Raw genomic sequence first — 16,410 nt, 5'->3', positions numbered from 1 at the left:
GTAATCACTTTTTTATGTTTACGTTTGATTTGTATGCATCTGGTGGGGGCCCGGCCTGTCTGTCAAATTTCAAAAAGTCAATGTGGCCCTAGAGCCAGAAAGTTTGCCCACCCCTGGTTTATTGGGTACAGTGTGTTTAATATTATGTTAATAGCTATGCAGTCAGGCTTTAAAGGAACAACTGTTTTAACAATATTTTTTATTGTTTTACTGAATCATGTAAAGTACTTTGAATTGCCTTTCTGGAAAATGCTATATAAAAATGCTGTATACCTAACTAAAATATCCTTTTTGTACTGTACACACAGCTGTCACTTCATCTGAACCCCCATTTTAGTTATTGTAACAAATTGTAACACGTGTCTTATTTACAGAGAATAGTGGAGAATATGGATCAGGCCCTAATGTGAACACTACAACACCACCTCTCCTTATGAGCAACATTCTATGATACTTGAAGGTGCCGTAACAGAGTTGAAAGTCATTTCTTTACTGCATACAAACTCATAACAGCAAATATCCAGTGGTATGTGTTGAAGAGTGTATGTAAGATACACATGCAGTCTCCCTGATATATCTGCAGTAAAAATATGCAGAGATTAGTTAGCATATACTCACTTCATAGCTGAGCCACAGGGATATGGAGCCATGATGTTCCCAATCTGCAAGAAGTGACTAACTCTTCCCTGCAGAGGAACATCTTGCATGCAGCAGCTTATTTAAACCTTCATAGGCTACTGTGTAGTGTCTGCAATTGGTAAATCTATGGTTTCTAGTTGAGGAGTGATGAACTGTTCTGTTTATTTGGAAAAAGAAATGCCTGTTTAGTTTGAAAAAAAAAAAAGTAGGAATATAGGGAAAGTTCTGATGTGTTGGTGTTAGGTCAATAAACAATAACAGTCAAGAAAATCCTACTGTAATTCATTTTTCTCAATTGGGATGACAAAAATAATAACATATAACAAATGTGTTAGATATGATTTTCTGAGCAATATTCATATGTAAAATGAAGAATATATTCAAATAATATAAATATATATTGTAATCTGTTATAGAAAGGTTGCTTCATAAAGTGTCTTACGGCATGATGATGTTCACCCAAACTTTATCTACATATCCCCACATTTTTATTGATTGCTTTGCTGTGCTATTTTCTACACTTTAAGCATTTTTATATGGGCTTGTTTCAATAATTTGATTGATAATCAGCAGCCACTCAGCTGTACTGGGAAGATTAAATATTTGTGCTGTCCATTAAAATATGTAGCGTAACAAACTGAACAGGCAGAAACAAAACAAACATAAAATGTGCACACTAAACCTCAACAAATGTGTGCAGGCTGTCAGTCATAAGACTGCTGTTCAGTACACCATGGACTGTCAAATGTACAATTATATAGAGTTGTGGGATTTGAATAAACTATTTGTATAAACCATAAAGATGCTGGCACTCACAGTGCCCTAGTTTTATCAAGATTTATCAAGATTGGTCCAATGAAGGTGTTTTTTGTTGGTCCTCAAATCCATGAATTGCTTATTGCTTGACAATAAGTTCAAAAAGAAACTGAAGCCGAGTGAATCAGCAGCATAAAAACCATTCGAGGAGGTTGTCCAGAATTTCACAGAGGAGAGAATTCTGCAGATGATCAGTTAGTTGTTTTATGATGTACCCTGTAAGTACGATTAAGTTCTGCATAATTTCTGGGACTGAAATCATATGTTCTGGGATTAAGGCTTTAATTTCCAGGACTAAGCCCTTAAGTTATGGGATGAAGGCCCAGAACTTAACGTGCATGTACCCTGTACATGCATGTTCAGGTATTTTACAGAGATATACCACATAAGTAAATTTAAGTTCTGCGTAATTTTCAGGACTAAAGCCGTAAGTTCCGAAACTTAGGCTGTAAGTACACTGTAATTATGTGTAAGTACAGGTATTTTATAGGGATGTACAGCTTTAGTCCATCCATCCATCCATTCTCTTCCGCTTATCCTGTTCAGGGTCACAGGGGGGCTGGAGCCTATCCCAGCTGACACAGGGCGAGAGACAGGGTAGCCTGTCGCAGGACCAACACAGAGAGACAGACAACCATTCACACCTAGGCAGCAGTGCTAACCACCACACCACCGTGCTGCATACAGCTTTAGTCCCAGAATTTAATTAGTAGCCTTAGGCCATATTATAAAGTGTTACCAATAATATCTTGAATTACACCATCACAGCTTTTGTGCAGTCAGATTTATACCTTATTTCTATGAGTTGTCCTTTGCTTTGGTGTCCATTACAGGTACTGTGGTCTTATGCACTGTGTCCAAACTTTTTACTGGTACTGTACATCATTTTTTAGTGTTCACAAGTTACAATCATGTACTTTATCAGCAATTAAAGAAAAACTTCCATAGCCAACATACCAAAAAAGATCATAAAAATGAAAGAAAGAAAATTTACACGCTTACATACACCCAGCTTGTAATAAGTTTTTTTTTTTTTACTTAGAGCCTGCCTGACCTAAAAAGACTTTTGATGTATATTCACAGTGAACAGTGAGCTGTTCTGTGTTACGTTCCTAGATTGCAACATTCACCGGGATGGAAGAACTAAAGGTTCTAGTCCATGGTGGTTCAATAGCTGTAAGATTGTTTTAAACAAAGTTAAACTGTCAAATAATTCTTAGCATAGTAGATGGGATACTCATGTCATGGTTGCTGTGGCAGGCAGGAAAGGCAGACCCCAAAAGCAGGACTCATAAACGAAGTGAGAGAATGAACTTAAGGATTTTATTGAGTATAAGGACTGGATGAACTGGGCTGGTCTGAGGCCAGAATTAAAACTGGGGAGAACAAGGAATGGAGACACACACAGCTGGAACATAGACAATGACACGACAAAGAACAGAAGAAAACTGAGGGTTTAAATACACATTAGGTAATCAGGGCAAGAGGAAACAGCAGGGCACAATAGGTGAAGCAAATGAAACTAATAACAGGGGAAGCAAAACTAAACATAAAGCACAAGGAACACAAGACTGTCAAAATAATACAGGAAGTGACTAAACAAAGAACATGCAGACTTGACACAGGGAACTGGAACACGGACACTGGACAGAGACGCAGACCTGACACAGGGAAACACAAGGGACCAGAATAAACTGAGGAATACAAAAGAGAACTAATAAACATAATAAGAGAAATAACTGAAACAAAACCAAGAAAACACAAAACACTGGGCCACCGGCCCAGGACCATGACAACTAAAGCCTATAGCCTATAGAATATTCTGATTCTATTACTTTGTATAATAGTAATAATTACAGAATCAAGATTTAGCCAAAACAACTCTCCAGAGGTTGACGAAGGTCACATAAATGTCCCCTTTGTTCAGTAGTTCATTGAAATCCGTGGAGGGTGAAACTGTGTTATAAAAACACATGGCAAGCTCAGACCATGCTCCAGCTGAACTGTGGATAGCAGCTCATACATGTAATTCAAAGCCAGATAACTGAGGATCATTTCAAATATAGGTAATATTCTAACACAAGCAGACTGCACTCTGTATTTATGTATTCTGATGTTTAACTCACATTTCTGACAATCCTAATGGATGATAAACTAAATTTAACTTACATAACTCTTGATGGGTATGTAGAGGTGGAGAAGTACAGATATGTATATTTTGTGATTATTTTTACACTATATGTTCTAATAGTTTGCTTTAATGCTCTCATTATTTGTCTGATTGTGATTCATCAAAGCCTTCATGAGCCCATGTATATTTTTATTGCAGCTTTGCTGATTAATTCTATTTTTTACAGCACAACTATCTACCCAAAGCTTTTGCTTGATGTTTTATCTGAAAAACAGATCATATCATACACAATGTGTCACGTTCAGTTATTTTTATTTTACACTTCAGGGGGGTCACAATTTTTACTGTTGGCAGCCATGGCCTATGACAGATATGTGTCTATATGCAAACCTTTGCAATATCCAGCTATCATGAGAAAAAATACAGTTTGTGTGTTCTTGGTCTTATCTTGGATTGTGCCTGCTTGTCAGGTTGCAGGATCATCAGTACTAAGTGCTACTACAAGAGTGTGTAACTTTACTCTGCAAGGAATATTTTGCAATAATTCAGTTTACAAACTTCATTGTGTGAGTTCAAGAGTTCTGTCTGTTTATGGTGTGATTATTTTGCTCAATGTTGCATTTTTTCCTATGCTCTACATAGTTTTCACTTACACAAAGATTCTTATAATATCCTATCAAAGGTGTGGAAGACTCAGAAAAAAAGCTGCACAGACCTGTTTCCCTCACCTGCTGGTTTTACTCAACTATTCATTGTTCTGTACATATGATATTCTTGTAGTTCGACTGGAATCTGATATTTCAAAGACTGTACGTTCAATACTGACTTTACAAGTCGTTTTGTATACTCCACTATTTAATCCAATCATATATGGACTAAAAATGAAAGAAATTTCAAAACAACTCAAGAGGTTGTTCTGCCAAGTAAAGTGAAAAAATTATAGGTTGGTTCATCTTTGAAATAAATACTTACAGTAATAATGTATTTATCCCACCAGATATTCACTGCATAATACTGATTATACCAAACCTCATTCATGTGAATGAGAGAGTGTGTGTCCGTAATTCTACTATGGTACAGTACCAGTCAAACGTTTGGACACAAATATGAATGGGTGAGTGTGTCCAAAATTTTGACTGGTAGTGTCCATCATCAGGGTTCATTAAAAACCTTCATGAGCCTATGCACATTTTCATTGCAGCTCTGCTAGTCAACTGTCTTTACCCAAAACTTCAGATAGATTTTTATTTATTTATTTAATTATTTTTATCTGAAAAACAAATCATATGTCATTCAGCAATTCTCTTTCAGTTTTTCAGGTTCTTTTTTTTGTTTTTGTTTTGTTTTTTTTAATGGCAGCCATGGCCTGTGACAGATATGTAGCTATATGTAAACATCTGCAATATCCATCCATCATTAAAACACTGTATTATCCTGGTTGTAGCTTATTGGAGTCCAACTGAAAGGGAGTGCTGAAATTAAAATGTGATTTTAAATTAAAATCAGTATTTTGTAACAATACAATTCACTGTGTTACATCAAGATTAGTTTTTGTATTTGTATTTGGTAAATTTACTTATTTAGATATTATAATACTTCCTATTCTATTCATAGATTTTACATACGCAAAAATATTTATAATCGTGATGCATTTTGAATTGCTGATTCACTGAAGTTAAAAAAAACCTTATTAAACATTAAGTCATCAAACTGATTTGGTCCCTATTTTTACATTAATGTCATGGTATATTTACTGGTTGCTATTGCTTTGGGTCCATGTTTATCATAAGACAGAAATGGCAGTGTATAATGAAGCTTATGCATCAGTTCAATAAAGTAGATCTGTAATCATTCATCGCTTTGCTTTCCTGGGTATTAGGCTACTAGTGTTTTTCACAGCACTTCTGCTTTCCCACACTGTCAAACATAAAATTGACATCATTGTTCTAGTCCAAAAATCTTTCTTCCTGCCTTCTTCAAGCCAATTAGCCTCCACTCTTTGTACTTTAAATTTCACTTTATGCCTGTCATTCTCCCTTGTAGGCTCAATATCTATTCACAACATGTCCTCCAATCCAGTGTTAATTTCACTGACAAAATATATTTTGCATAGTTTTCGTCAACGACCCTGTTATCTAATAGACTCCAAGTTGTTCATGTAAATGGGGACTCTTCTTTACACACTAAGATTAATTATGGAGTTCCACAGGGTTCTAGGACCAATTTTATTTACATTACACATGCTTTCCTTAGACAGTATTATTAAAAAGCATTGCCTACATTTTCATTATTATGCAGCTGATACCCAGCTTTATCAATGAAGCCAGATGACACACATCAATTAATTAAACTGCAGGAATGTCTTAAAGACATTAAGGCCTGGATGACCTCTAATTTCCAGCTTCTAAATTCAGATAAAACTGAAGTTCTTGTACTCGGCCCCACAAATCTTAGAAACATGGTGTCAAACCAGATACTTACTCTGGATAGCATTACCTTGGCCTCCAGTAACACAGTGAGAAATCTTGGAGTCATTTTTGATCAGGATATGTCCTTCAATGAGCATATTAAACAAATATGTAGGACTGCTTTCTTGCATTTGCGCAATATTTCTAAAATAAGAAACATCCTGCCTCAGACTGATGCTGAAAAGCTAATTCATGCATTTATTACTTCTAGGGTGGACTATTGCAATTCGTTACTATCAAGATGTCCTAAAAGCTCCCTGAAAAGCCTTCAGCTGATCCAAAATGCTGCAGCTAGAGTACTGACAGGGACTAGAAAGAGAGAGCATATTTCTCCCATATTGGCTTCTCTTCATTGGCTCCCTGTTTAATCCAGAATTGAATTTAAAATCCATCTCCTCACCGACAAGGTCTTGAATAACCAGGCCCCATCTTATCTTAAAGAACTCATAGTACTGTATCACCCCAATAGAACACTTCGCTCTCAGAGTGCTGGCTTACTTGTGGTTCCAAGGATACTTAAAGTAGAACAGGAGGCAGAGCCTTCAGCTTTCAGGCCCCTCTTCTGTGGTTTGGATTTGGGAGATAGGCACCTACTCTATTTTTAAGATTCGGATAAAAACTTACATTTTTGGTCAAGCCTATAGTTAGGGCTGGATCAGGTGACCCTGAATTGTCCTTTATTTATGCTGCTATATACCTAGGCTGCTGGGGGGTTCCCATAATGCACTATTTCTGTTAATTCACCTCTTTTTACTCTGTTTATACATCACTCTGAATTCAGTCATTAATTATTATTAATCTCAGGCTTTCTTCAATAGCATGTCTTTTGTCCTGTCTCTCTCCCCTCAGCCCAACCAGTCATGGCAGATAACTCCACCTACCTGAGCCTGGTTCCACTGGAGATTTCTTCCTGTTAAAAGGGAGTTTTTTTCCTTCCCACAGTGCTTGCTCATAAGGGGTCGTTTTGACTGTTGGGTTTTCTCTGTAATTACTGTAGAGTCTTTACCTCACAATATAAAGTGCTTTGAGGTGACTGTTTGCTGTCATTTGGTGCTCTATAAATAAAATTGAATTGAATTGAATTGAATTGAGTGGAATTAGAATGTGTCACCGCTTTGCAAGAGTCTTTGAGAAGATCCAAAATCTTACCCACTGATAAGAGGACATTGGTTAGGAGGTTCAGGAACAACCCAGGAACCACCGAGGTCAAATCTTGCCATTAATTGGAAACTGCTGGAACACCAGCGTCACCGTTGCCGGGGATCAGTCCTCCACCCTTGGCCACAGCCTGACATACATTGTGCCCAACATAAGTCAGTTTTAGATTGCCATGGACTGAGAAAGTGCCAACCAAAATCCACACCTTCAAGCATGACTGATATTGCATGACTAGGTAATGTGTTAGGAATGAAAGGATGCAACATTGTTTTATGGAAAGAAAAATTATCAACATACAGAGAGCTGAAATCTAAGATAGCTCCATGCTGGACAACCTTGGGGCATGCTGCTAATGAGACGATAGATGATGTTATTGGGGGTCTCCTCTCAGATCTGGACAAGGGTATTACTGAGATCTTGGACAGTCTGAGGTTCAAACTGGCAGCGTCGGATGGAATGACACATAATGTTCCAGAGTTGTTTTGCCTCCTCTGAGTTGTTTTCTATCCATCCGTCCATCCATCCTTTTTCTTCTGTTTTCACAAGGGCAGCAGCCTAAGCAGAGAAACACAGACCTTCCTATCCCCAGCCACCTCTCCCAGCTTAATCTGTCTGTCAATCTCCCATTCCCTTCTCCCATCACTCGTGAACAAGACCTCGAGATACCTGAACTCCTCCACCTAGGGCAAGAACTCATCCCTGAGCCAGAGTGGACACTCCACCCTTTTCCCGCTGAGGACCATGGCCTCAGACTTAGAGGTGCTAACTCTCATCCCAGTCACTTCATACTCAACTGAGAACCATTCCACTGCATACTGGAGGCCACCACCTGATGAAGCCAGCAGTACTGCATAATCTGCAAAGAGCAGAGATGAGATTCTAAGGCCACCAAGGCAGAAGCCTTCCACCACTTGGCTATGCCTAGAAATTCTGTCAATAAAAGTTTTGAACAGAATTGGTGACAAAGGGCAGCCCTGTGAAGTCCGACACCCACAGGAAACATCCATCCATCCATCCATCCATTTTCTTCCGCTTATCCGGGGCCGGGTCGCGGGGGCAGAAGCCTAAGCAGAGAAGCCCAAGCTTCCCTCTCCCCAGCCACCTCCTCCAGCCCATCCGGAGGGACCCCAAGGCGTTCCCAGGCCAGCCGAGATACACAATCTCTCCAGCGTGTCCTGGGTCTACCACGGGGCCTCCTCCCGGTGGGACATGCCCGGAACACCTCACCCAGGAGGCGGCCAGGAGGCATCCTAATCAGATGCCCGAGCCACCTCAACTGGCTCCTTTCGATGTGGAGGAGCAGCGGCTCTACTCCGAGCCCCTCCCGGATGGCCGCACTCCTCACCTTATCTCTAAGGGAGAGGCCAGCCACCCTTCGAAGGAAACTCATTTCTGCCGCTTGTATTCGCGATCTTATTCTTTCGGTCACTACCCAAAGCTCGTGACCATAGGTGAGGGTAGGAACGTAGATCGACCGGTAAATCGAGAGCCTCGCTTTTACGCTAAGCTCCCTCTTCACCACGACGGACCGGTGCAGCGTCCGCATCACTGCAGAAGCAGCCCCGATCCGCCTGTCGATCTCCCGTTCCCTTCTCCCATCACTCGTGAACAAGACCCCGAGATACTTAAACTCCTCCACTTGAGGCAAGAACTCGTTCCTGAGCCGGAGATGGCACTCCACCCTTTTCTGGCTGAGGACCATGGCCTCAGACTTAGAGGTGCTGATTCTCATGCCAGCCGCTTCACACTCGGCTGCGAACCGTTCCACTGCGAGCTGGAGGCCCCCCCGTGATGAAGCCAACAGAACCGCATCATCTGCAAAAAGCAGAGATGTGACTCTGAGGCCACCAAGGAAGAAGCCTTCCGCCACCTGGCTACGCCTAGAAATTCTGTCCATAAAAATTATGAACAGAATCGGTGACAAAGGGCAGCCCTGACGGAGTCCAACACCCACAGGAAACAAATCCGACTTATTACCGGCTATACGGACCAAGCTCTCACTGTGGTTGTACAAGGACTGAATGGCCCGCAACAATGGGCCAGACACCCCATACTCCCGCAGAACCTCCCAAAGAACACCCCGAGGAACACGGTCGAATGCCTTCTCCAAGTCCACAAAGCACATGTAGACTGGTTGGGCAAACTCCCACGCACACTCGAATATCCTTGAGAGGATAAAGAGCTGGTCCAGCGTTCCGCGACCAGGACGAAAACCGCATTGTTCCTCCTGAATCCGAGGTTCGACTAACGGACGCACCCTCCTTTCCAGCACCCTGGCATAGACCTTACCGGGGAGGCTGAGGAGTGTGATCCCCCAAAAGTTGGAGCACACCCTCCGGTCTCCCTTCTTAAAGATGGGGACCACCACCCCGGTCTGCCAATCCAATGGCACTGCCCCAGATCTCCACGCGATGTTGCAGAGGCGTGTCAACCAAGACAGTCCTACAACATCCAGAGCCTTCAGGAACTCAGGGCGAATCTCGTCCACCCCAGGGGCTCTGCCACCAAGGAGTTGTTTAACTACCTCAGTGACCTCACCCCCAGTGATGGTCAAGTCATCCCCCTCATCCCCAGACTCTGCTTCCACTACAGAAGGCGTGTCAGTGGGATTCAGAAGGTCCTCGAAGTATTCCTTCCACCGTCCGACTATAGCCTCAGTTGAAGTCAGCAGCACCCCCCCCCCCCCGCACTATAAACAGTGTGAGTGAAGCACTGCTTTCCCCTCCTGAGTCGCCTGACGGTTTGCCAGAATCGCTTCGATGCCGTCCGAAAGTCTTTTTCCATAGCCTCACCGAACTCCTCCCACACCCGAGTTTTTGCTTTGGCCACTACCCGAGCTGCCTGTCGTGGTGGTAACCCCCGAACCAGATGGTGGTCACCGGAGGTGAAGGGAGCCATCAAGCTGAAGAAAGAGTCCTATCGGGCTTGGTTAGCCTGTGGGACTCCGGAGGCAGCTGACAGGTATCGACAGGCCAAGCGGAATGCAGCTCGGGTAGTGGCCACAGGAAACATGTCCAACTTATTGGTGGCAATATGGACCAAGCTCTTGCTGCAGTTGTACAGGGACTGAATGGCCCACAGCAACAGGCCAGACACCCCATATACTCCTGCAGCACCTCCAAGTCCACACTCACACTTGACTATCCTCAAGAGGAAAAAGAGCTGGTCCAGCATTCCATGAACAGAATGAAAACTGCATTGTTCTTCTTGAATCCAAGGTTCAACTAATGGACGGACCCTCCTTTCCAGCACCCTGGCATAGACCTTACTTGAAAGGCTGAGGAGTGTGATCCCTGATACTTGGAGCACGACCTCCGGTCTTCTTTCATAACGATGGGGACCACCACCTTGGTCTGCCAATCCAGTGGCACTACCCAAGATCTCCAAGATGTTGCAGAGGTGTGTCAATCAAGACAGCCCTATAACATCAAGAGCCTTCATGAACGCAGGCTGAATCTTGTCCACCCCAGGCATCCTGCCACCAAGGAGTTGTTTAATCGCCTCAGTAACCTCACCCCAGTGATGGGCGAGTCATCTCCTTCATCTCCATACTCTGCTTCCACTACAGAAGGCATGTTAGTGGGATTAAGGAAGTCCTCAAAGTATTTCTTCCACTGCCCGACTATAGCCCGCTTTCCCCTCTGAGGCCGTCTGAAAGTCTTTTTCCATGGCCTCACCAAACTCCTCCCACACCCGAGTTTTTGCAGCCTCAACAATGGAGGTAGGGAACATGTTCCATTCTAATTCAATGTCCTCAGCCTCCCTTGGAAAGCTGTTGAAGTTCTGGCGGAGATAAGAGTTGAAGATCTCACGGACTGGGGCTTCTGCCAGGTGATCCCAGCACACCCTAACTATGCATTTAGGTGCATCAGGTCTGTCCAGCATCCTCCCCCGTCACTTGATAAAACTTACCACTAGGTGATGATCAGTTGACAGCTCAACTCCTCTCTTCACCCGAGTGTCTAGAAGATACGGCCGCAGATCTGATGATGTAATTACAAAATCGATCATCAACTTGCGACCTAGGGTGTCCTGGTGCCATGTGCACTTGTGGACATCCTTATGTTTGAACATGGTACTTGTTATGGACAAATTGTGGTTTGCACAGAAGTTCAATAACAAAACACCATTCGGGTTTAGATCAGTCAGGCCATTCCTCCAATCACACCCCTCCAGGTCTCACTGCCTTTGCCCACTCGAGCATCAGTGTTTCAGAGTAGAATGATAGAGTCACCAGATGGAGCACTCTTGAGCACCCCACCCAGCGACTCCCAGAAGGATGAAGTCTGAACTGTCATTTGGCACATAAGCACAAACAACAGTCAGGACCCGTTCCCCAGCCCGAAGGCACAGGGAAGCAACCCTCTCATACACTAGTGAAAATTCCAACATGCAGACAGTAAGCCAAGGGGATAGAATACCCACACCAGTTCACCACTTCTCCCCGAGGGCAACTCCAGAGTAGAACAGTCCCTCTCGAGGGGGGCTGGTTCCAGAACCTAGGTCATGCGTTGAGGTGAGCCCGGCTATATCTAGCCAGTATATCTCAACCTCGTACACTGTCTCAGGCTCCTTTCCTACCAGACAGGCAACTTTCCATGTCCCAATAGCCAGACTGGATAGCCAGGGATCAGTCCTCCACCCTTGGTCACAGCCTGACACACATTGCGCCCAACATAAGTATTTCTTCATAGTTTGAATGACTTTAGCATTAAAATAAAGGCATTAAAGATAATTTTTAAATAATGAAAAACCACTCAATTAGAAGGTATGTCCAAACTTTTGACTGGTACTGTACATACATATGTAACTACATGAATATAGCAAGAAATTACCAGATGTAATTATGTGAATTGTGCCAAGCAACTTTGTTATAAAAGCCAGGTTATGATTGAAGAAGAGCGGGCTAGAAAATGGCTTCGAATTAAAGGTTGTTTTATGTGTCTATCATGCTTGTACAGTTGACTGACAATAAAGCTACATATTCACCAGGGGTCACCACAGGAGGCAGTTCTGCATGTTTGATTCAGCAGGGATCTTTCACTAATAGGTGAAGGCGTTAACACTACGCTATGGAGCCACTCTGTACAGTTGTCAGAACCAGGAACGTTTGTACATGACAACAGCTTTATTGTCAATTCTGTCACACTGAAATGCACAGAATGCAATAAATGGATATAATGCTAGCCACATTACCTCTTTACTTCGAATCCATATTGGTTTTTCCACTGTATTAGAATTATAAGTAATCCACTGGGTCCTCAAGTACTCTGCCTGGAGTGCACAATATAGACAAACATAGTGCTGAAATATGGAGTTTGATGGTGAACAGTTTAATGTGTCACATGGCAGAAGCAAGAATGCAACCCTTTACTACCACCAAGAATTTAAGGATTTCCTTCAGACCATGGGCAGTATACCTTTAAATAAATTTTCTGCTTAAATCTTTTCAGAACAGTTTTGGCACACATTTTTCCTTTGGTGCAAACTAGTTTTTTTTCTATGTAGCGCAAGTATTTTTCAATGTAGGAGTGCTTTCAAATGCAGTGAATATGAAATATAAATCTTCATCTGAAAGGCACCTGATCACATCACAGCTGTCTTGGAGCTTGATAAAGGACTGGAACATTCAGAGGTTCTCTATTCTATTTTCAGTGTTTCAAAATAAAAAATTAAAAACTTGAAAAATTTACTTTCAGCTTTGGCGGTTGAGGACGTGGAAGACATATACGTATTTGGCCACTTGGTAACGGGATCTCTTCTGTTTGGGCTTGGAGGATACCTGATTTACCGGGAAATTAAGAAAATCTGGGCAGCAGTTTGACATTTGCTGAGGCTGCACAACCAAATGGACGGGCTGTGCAGAGCCGTACAGACTCAGACTCAAAGCCTGTTGGACCTGAGCTGCAAGCTGGATGCGTAGTCTAGCTGAGAACATGCTCGCAGTTGAAAGGGATTAGATGTGGAGATAAAGTTCGGTTCCTGCACGGCGACAACGGTAAATGAATTTGGATTACTGGATTTTTTGCTGAATGGGTTCCCCAGTGAAATTGAAGGCTGTTGGAAAATAACAAGCAGCCTGTTCCAAAACAACATCTGCATTATCAGGAATTCGGCTCCCTAGCCAGCCTTGAGATTGGTAATCTTATCTCTCCGGGACAATGTGTGATGGATGCTCTTCCCCTCAGCCCTCTCTGTGAATTGTGTGAGCTGGATCTGGTGTACCATGGCCACTGATGAACTTCCATCACTATCAGTGAACTCTTTTGGCTAGGAGCTGGCATCTGGCTCCACAATGCCCTGACCCTCTGGTCTCTATCTGCTTCTCCCCACCGTCCCTAACCTATTGCTATCCCAGCTTTAAATGTGCAAATATGCTTTGCTTAAGGTGTTTTTTTTGGACCCTGGTACGGTGCTCAAGATGAATTTTTTCTAACCTAACCTGTTGTGTCTGTTTCCTTTCTTTCGGGGATTGATTGTACCGGCAGCGCCCGTAGTGGCAGCGGCTGCAGACACCCATCTCCCCTATGTTAGTCTTGTCTGTTCTCCTCCGGATGATTGTTCTGAACAGAATTTCATTATATATAATAACAAAATGACTTTATGTAATTCGTTGTATAATGATTAATTTCATTGTATGTATAATGACAATAAAGTTCTATTTTTCTATTATCTATTATTACTGTAGAAAGCAGTAGAAAGCCAAAATTTGCATAAATATAAAGATCTTTTCTCCATTATAGTTGGACATTGCAGATGTTTACATATAGATACATGCCTCTCAGACAGCATGGCGCGTAAAGAACAATAACTAAACTAATGAATGAAACAGGCTACATCAGATCTGTGTCTGGAAGCAGCACTCAAATCAAACTAACAACTAAAAGAAACCTATGTAGTGTACATGGAGCTTTTGCTGAAACCAAATGAGTAATATTAGAATTCCTGCAGATTAACATATATCCAGTGTAAACATGAGTAAAAAATCTATCACATCTTAGAGAAGACTAGTTCCTCTAGTGGAGTTCATTACAGAAACATTCGGTCTGCTCTTGCAGTATAAATACAATATTAGAATGTGTATCTTATCATCCATAAACACTTTATTAATAACCACCAACTAAATAATACCAATGTAATCTCTTAAAAGCAGGGTTACAGTTTACTAATTACATTGTTGAAAGTATCTTTTTTTTACATTTCATATTTTCTTGTACTTTCTTGTACAACATGAAAAATGTTCTGAATGAGAGTTGGGATTTGATTATGTGAGATAAAAAGTGTTTTGAATAACTGCAGCAAACTGATTACAGAATAAATTAATGTACCTTAGCATTCAGTTTTAAAACAAGAGCTCATGTTGCCCTGAGAAAGAAGCCTTTTTAGGTGTTTAGAAATTTCCTTCATCTTGAGACCGTATATGAATGGATTAAACAAAGGATGATAGAGCACTATTTGTAAATTCATTATTATACGTGCAGTTTTTGGAAAATTTGATTCCACTCGAGCTATACTGACATCATATATAAAAAAAACAGAGTAGCTGATTAAAACTAACAGGTGGGGTAAACAGGTCTCTGCAGCTTTCTTCCTAATTTCTTTGCAACTTCGATAAGAAACTATAAATATTTTTGTGTATGTGAAAACTACGAAGAGCATAGGAAGTATTACAAGATTTAATAAACAAACCACTCCAAATATAGTAATTAATCTTGATCTTACACACTGAAGAGTGTAAACTGCATTGTTACAAAATATTCCTTTTACATTAAAGTCACACAGTTTAGCTTCAGCACTCGCTATTGCAAGGACAGCTGTATGGCAAGAAGGTGCGACCCAAGCTATGACCAGGAAAATGCACACAGTGTTTTTTCTCATTATAGTTTGATATTGCAGAGGTTTGCATATAGCCACATATCTGTCATAAGCCATGGCTGCCAAGAGAAGGAACTCTGAACTGCCTAGAGTGTAAAACATAAAAAACTGAAAGAGACAGGCTGAATATGATGTGACTTGTTTTTCAGATAAAAAGTCAATCAGAAGTTTGGGGTAAATATTTGTAGTGTAAAGAACACAGTTCAGGAGCAAAGCTGCAATGAAAATGTACATAGGCTCATGAAGATTTTTATGAATCCAGATGAGATAAACAATAGTAGAATTACTGCAGATTATTAGAATATAAAATGTAAACATAATAAAAAAATAAACATATCTGTACTTGTTAACTTCTACATACCAGTCCAGAGTTATATAGGTAACATTTAACTCTTTCTCCATTATTGTTTTCAAAGACAAAACATTTGATCATAAAACAAATTGCATAAAAATTATAAATAAAAACATCAAACAAACAAAACAACCAACAAACAGGATATAGCAACATACAATCTGTGTTATGTCCTGTTTGTAAAGTTCTCTGAACTTGAAGTCTATCTTGGAGTACATTCATCAACCAAATGCACACAGTGAGTCTGAGTCTGTGGAAGGCTTATATCAGGTTGCTTCATCCATCAGGGAAAAGGAGGTCTGAAACAGCATTGTTCAGCCTCCTGTAACTGATGCATCCTTTTTGTTCACTGTGAATATTCACCATGATTTGAAATAACCTCTGTTTTATTTGAACACTGAAATTTCAGTAGCCTAGAAAGGTTAGATTGTTTGAGTGTAGTTCTAAAATGTCTTCAGTGCATTCAGGTGGTCGTATGTACATTGTTTTCAATCTACTCTAGGTACACTTGATCCTCTAAACATATTTACTAGAGCAAAATTTCACAAGACCATGTATCCATTCAGCACATGCTTTCTAATAGTGTCATTGCTTGTTAAAGAAGCATGTTCTTGTAATTTTGAAAATAACTTATGGATCTAACTGTAAATGGCTGTCTGTTTGATGCAGTAGTTTTCTAACTTAAGCTCATTTCCTCCTAGAGAGGACAATAAGCCCGCTGTGAATGAAGATATACATATTTAATAAGTATCACAACTGAATACACTGCATCAGGAACACAATAAATTTGTGAAAAACAAATACATTTTTGTGTGCATTATACAGAAGTGCTTTGCAAAAAATATCATATTGATCAAGTTTAGTTTGAGTCATAATTGGTGTGTGCATGTCAGTCTATTAACCACATCCTGTCATGTTCTGCTGCGGCAGCCAAGGCAGAGGACACCTATGCAAGATTCTCGAGGCTTGAA

General features: G+C 41.1%; 2 protein-coding genes across 2 annotated transcripts; one reads left to right on the top strand and one right to left on the bottom strand.

Moving 5' to 3' along the window:
• The first annotated feature begins 3,597 nt into the window (after positions 1 to 3,597).
• On the top strand, positions 3,598 to 4,518 carry LOC115801160 (olfactory receptor 6N2-like). Its single transcript, XM_030758886.1, has one exon. The coding sequence runs from the start codon at positions 3,598 to 3,600 to the stop codon at positions 4,516 to 4,518; it is 921 nt and encodes a 306-aa protein (XP_030614746.1).
• A 10,023-nt stretch (positions 4,519 to 14,541) lies between these two features.
• LOC115800984 (olfactory receptor 13C2-like) lies at positions 14,542 to 15,489 on the bottom strand. The gene has a single exon (XM_030758654.1). It carries the CDS (start codon positions 15,487 to 15,489, stop codon positions 14,542 to 14,544), a length of 948 nt encoding a protein of 315 aa, XP_030614514.1.
• Positions 15,490 to 16,410: the final 921 nt, after the last annotated feature.

The sequence above is a fragment of the Archocentrus centrarchus genome, chromosome 21, assembly GCF_007364275.1.
Source record: "Archocentrus centrarchus isolate MPI-CPG fArcCen1 chromosome 21, fArcCen1, whole genome shotgun sequence".
NCBI classification, from domain to species: Eukaryota; Metazoa; Chordata; class Actinopteri; order Cichliformes; family Cichlidae; genus Archocentrus; species Archocentrus centrarchus.
This window is presented reverse-complemented; position numbering and strand designations above follow the sequence as displayed.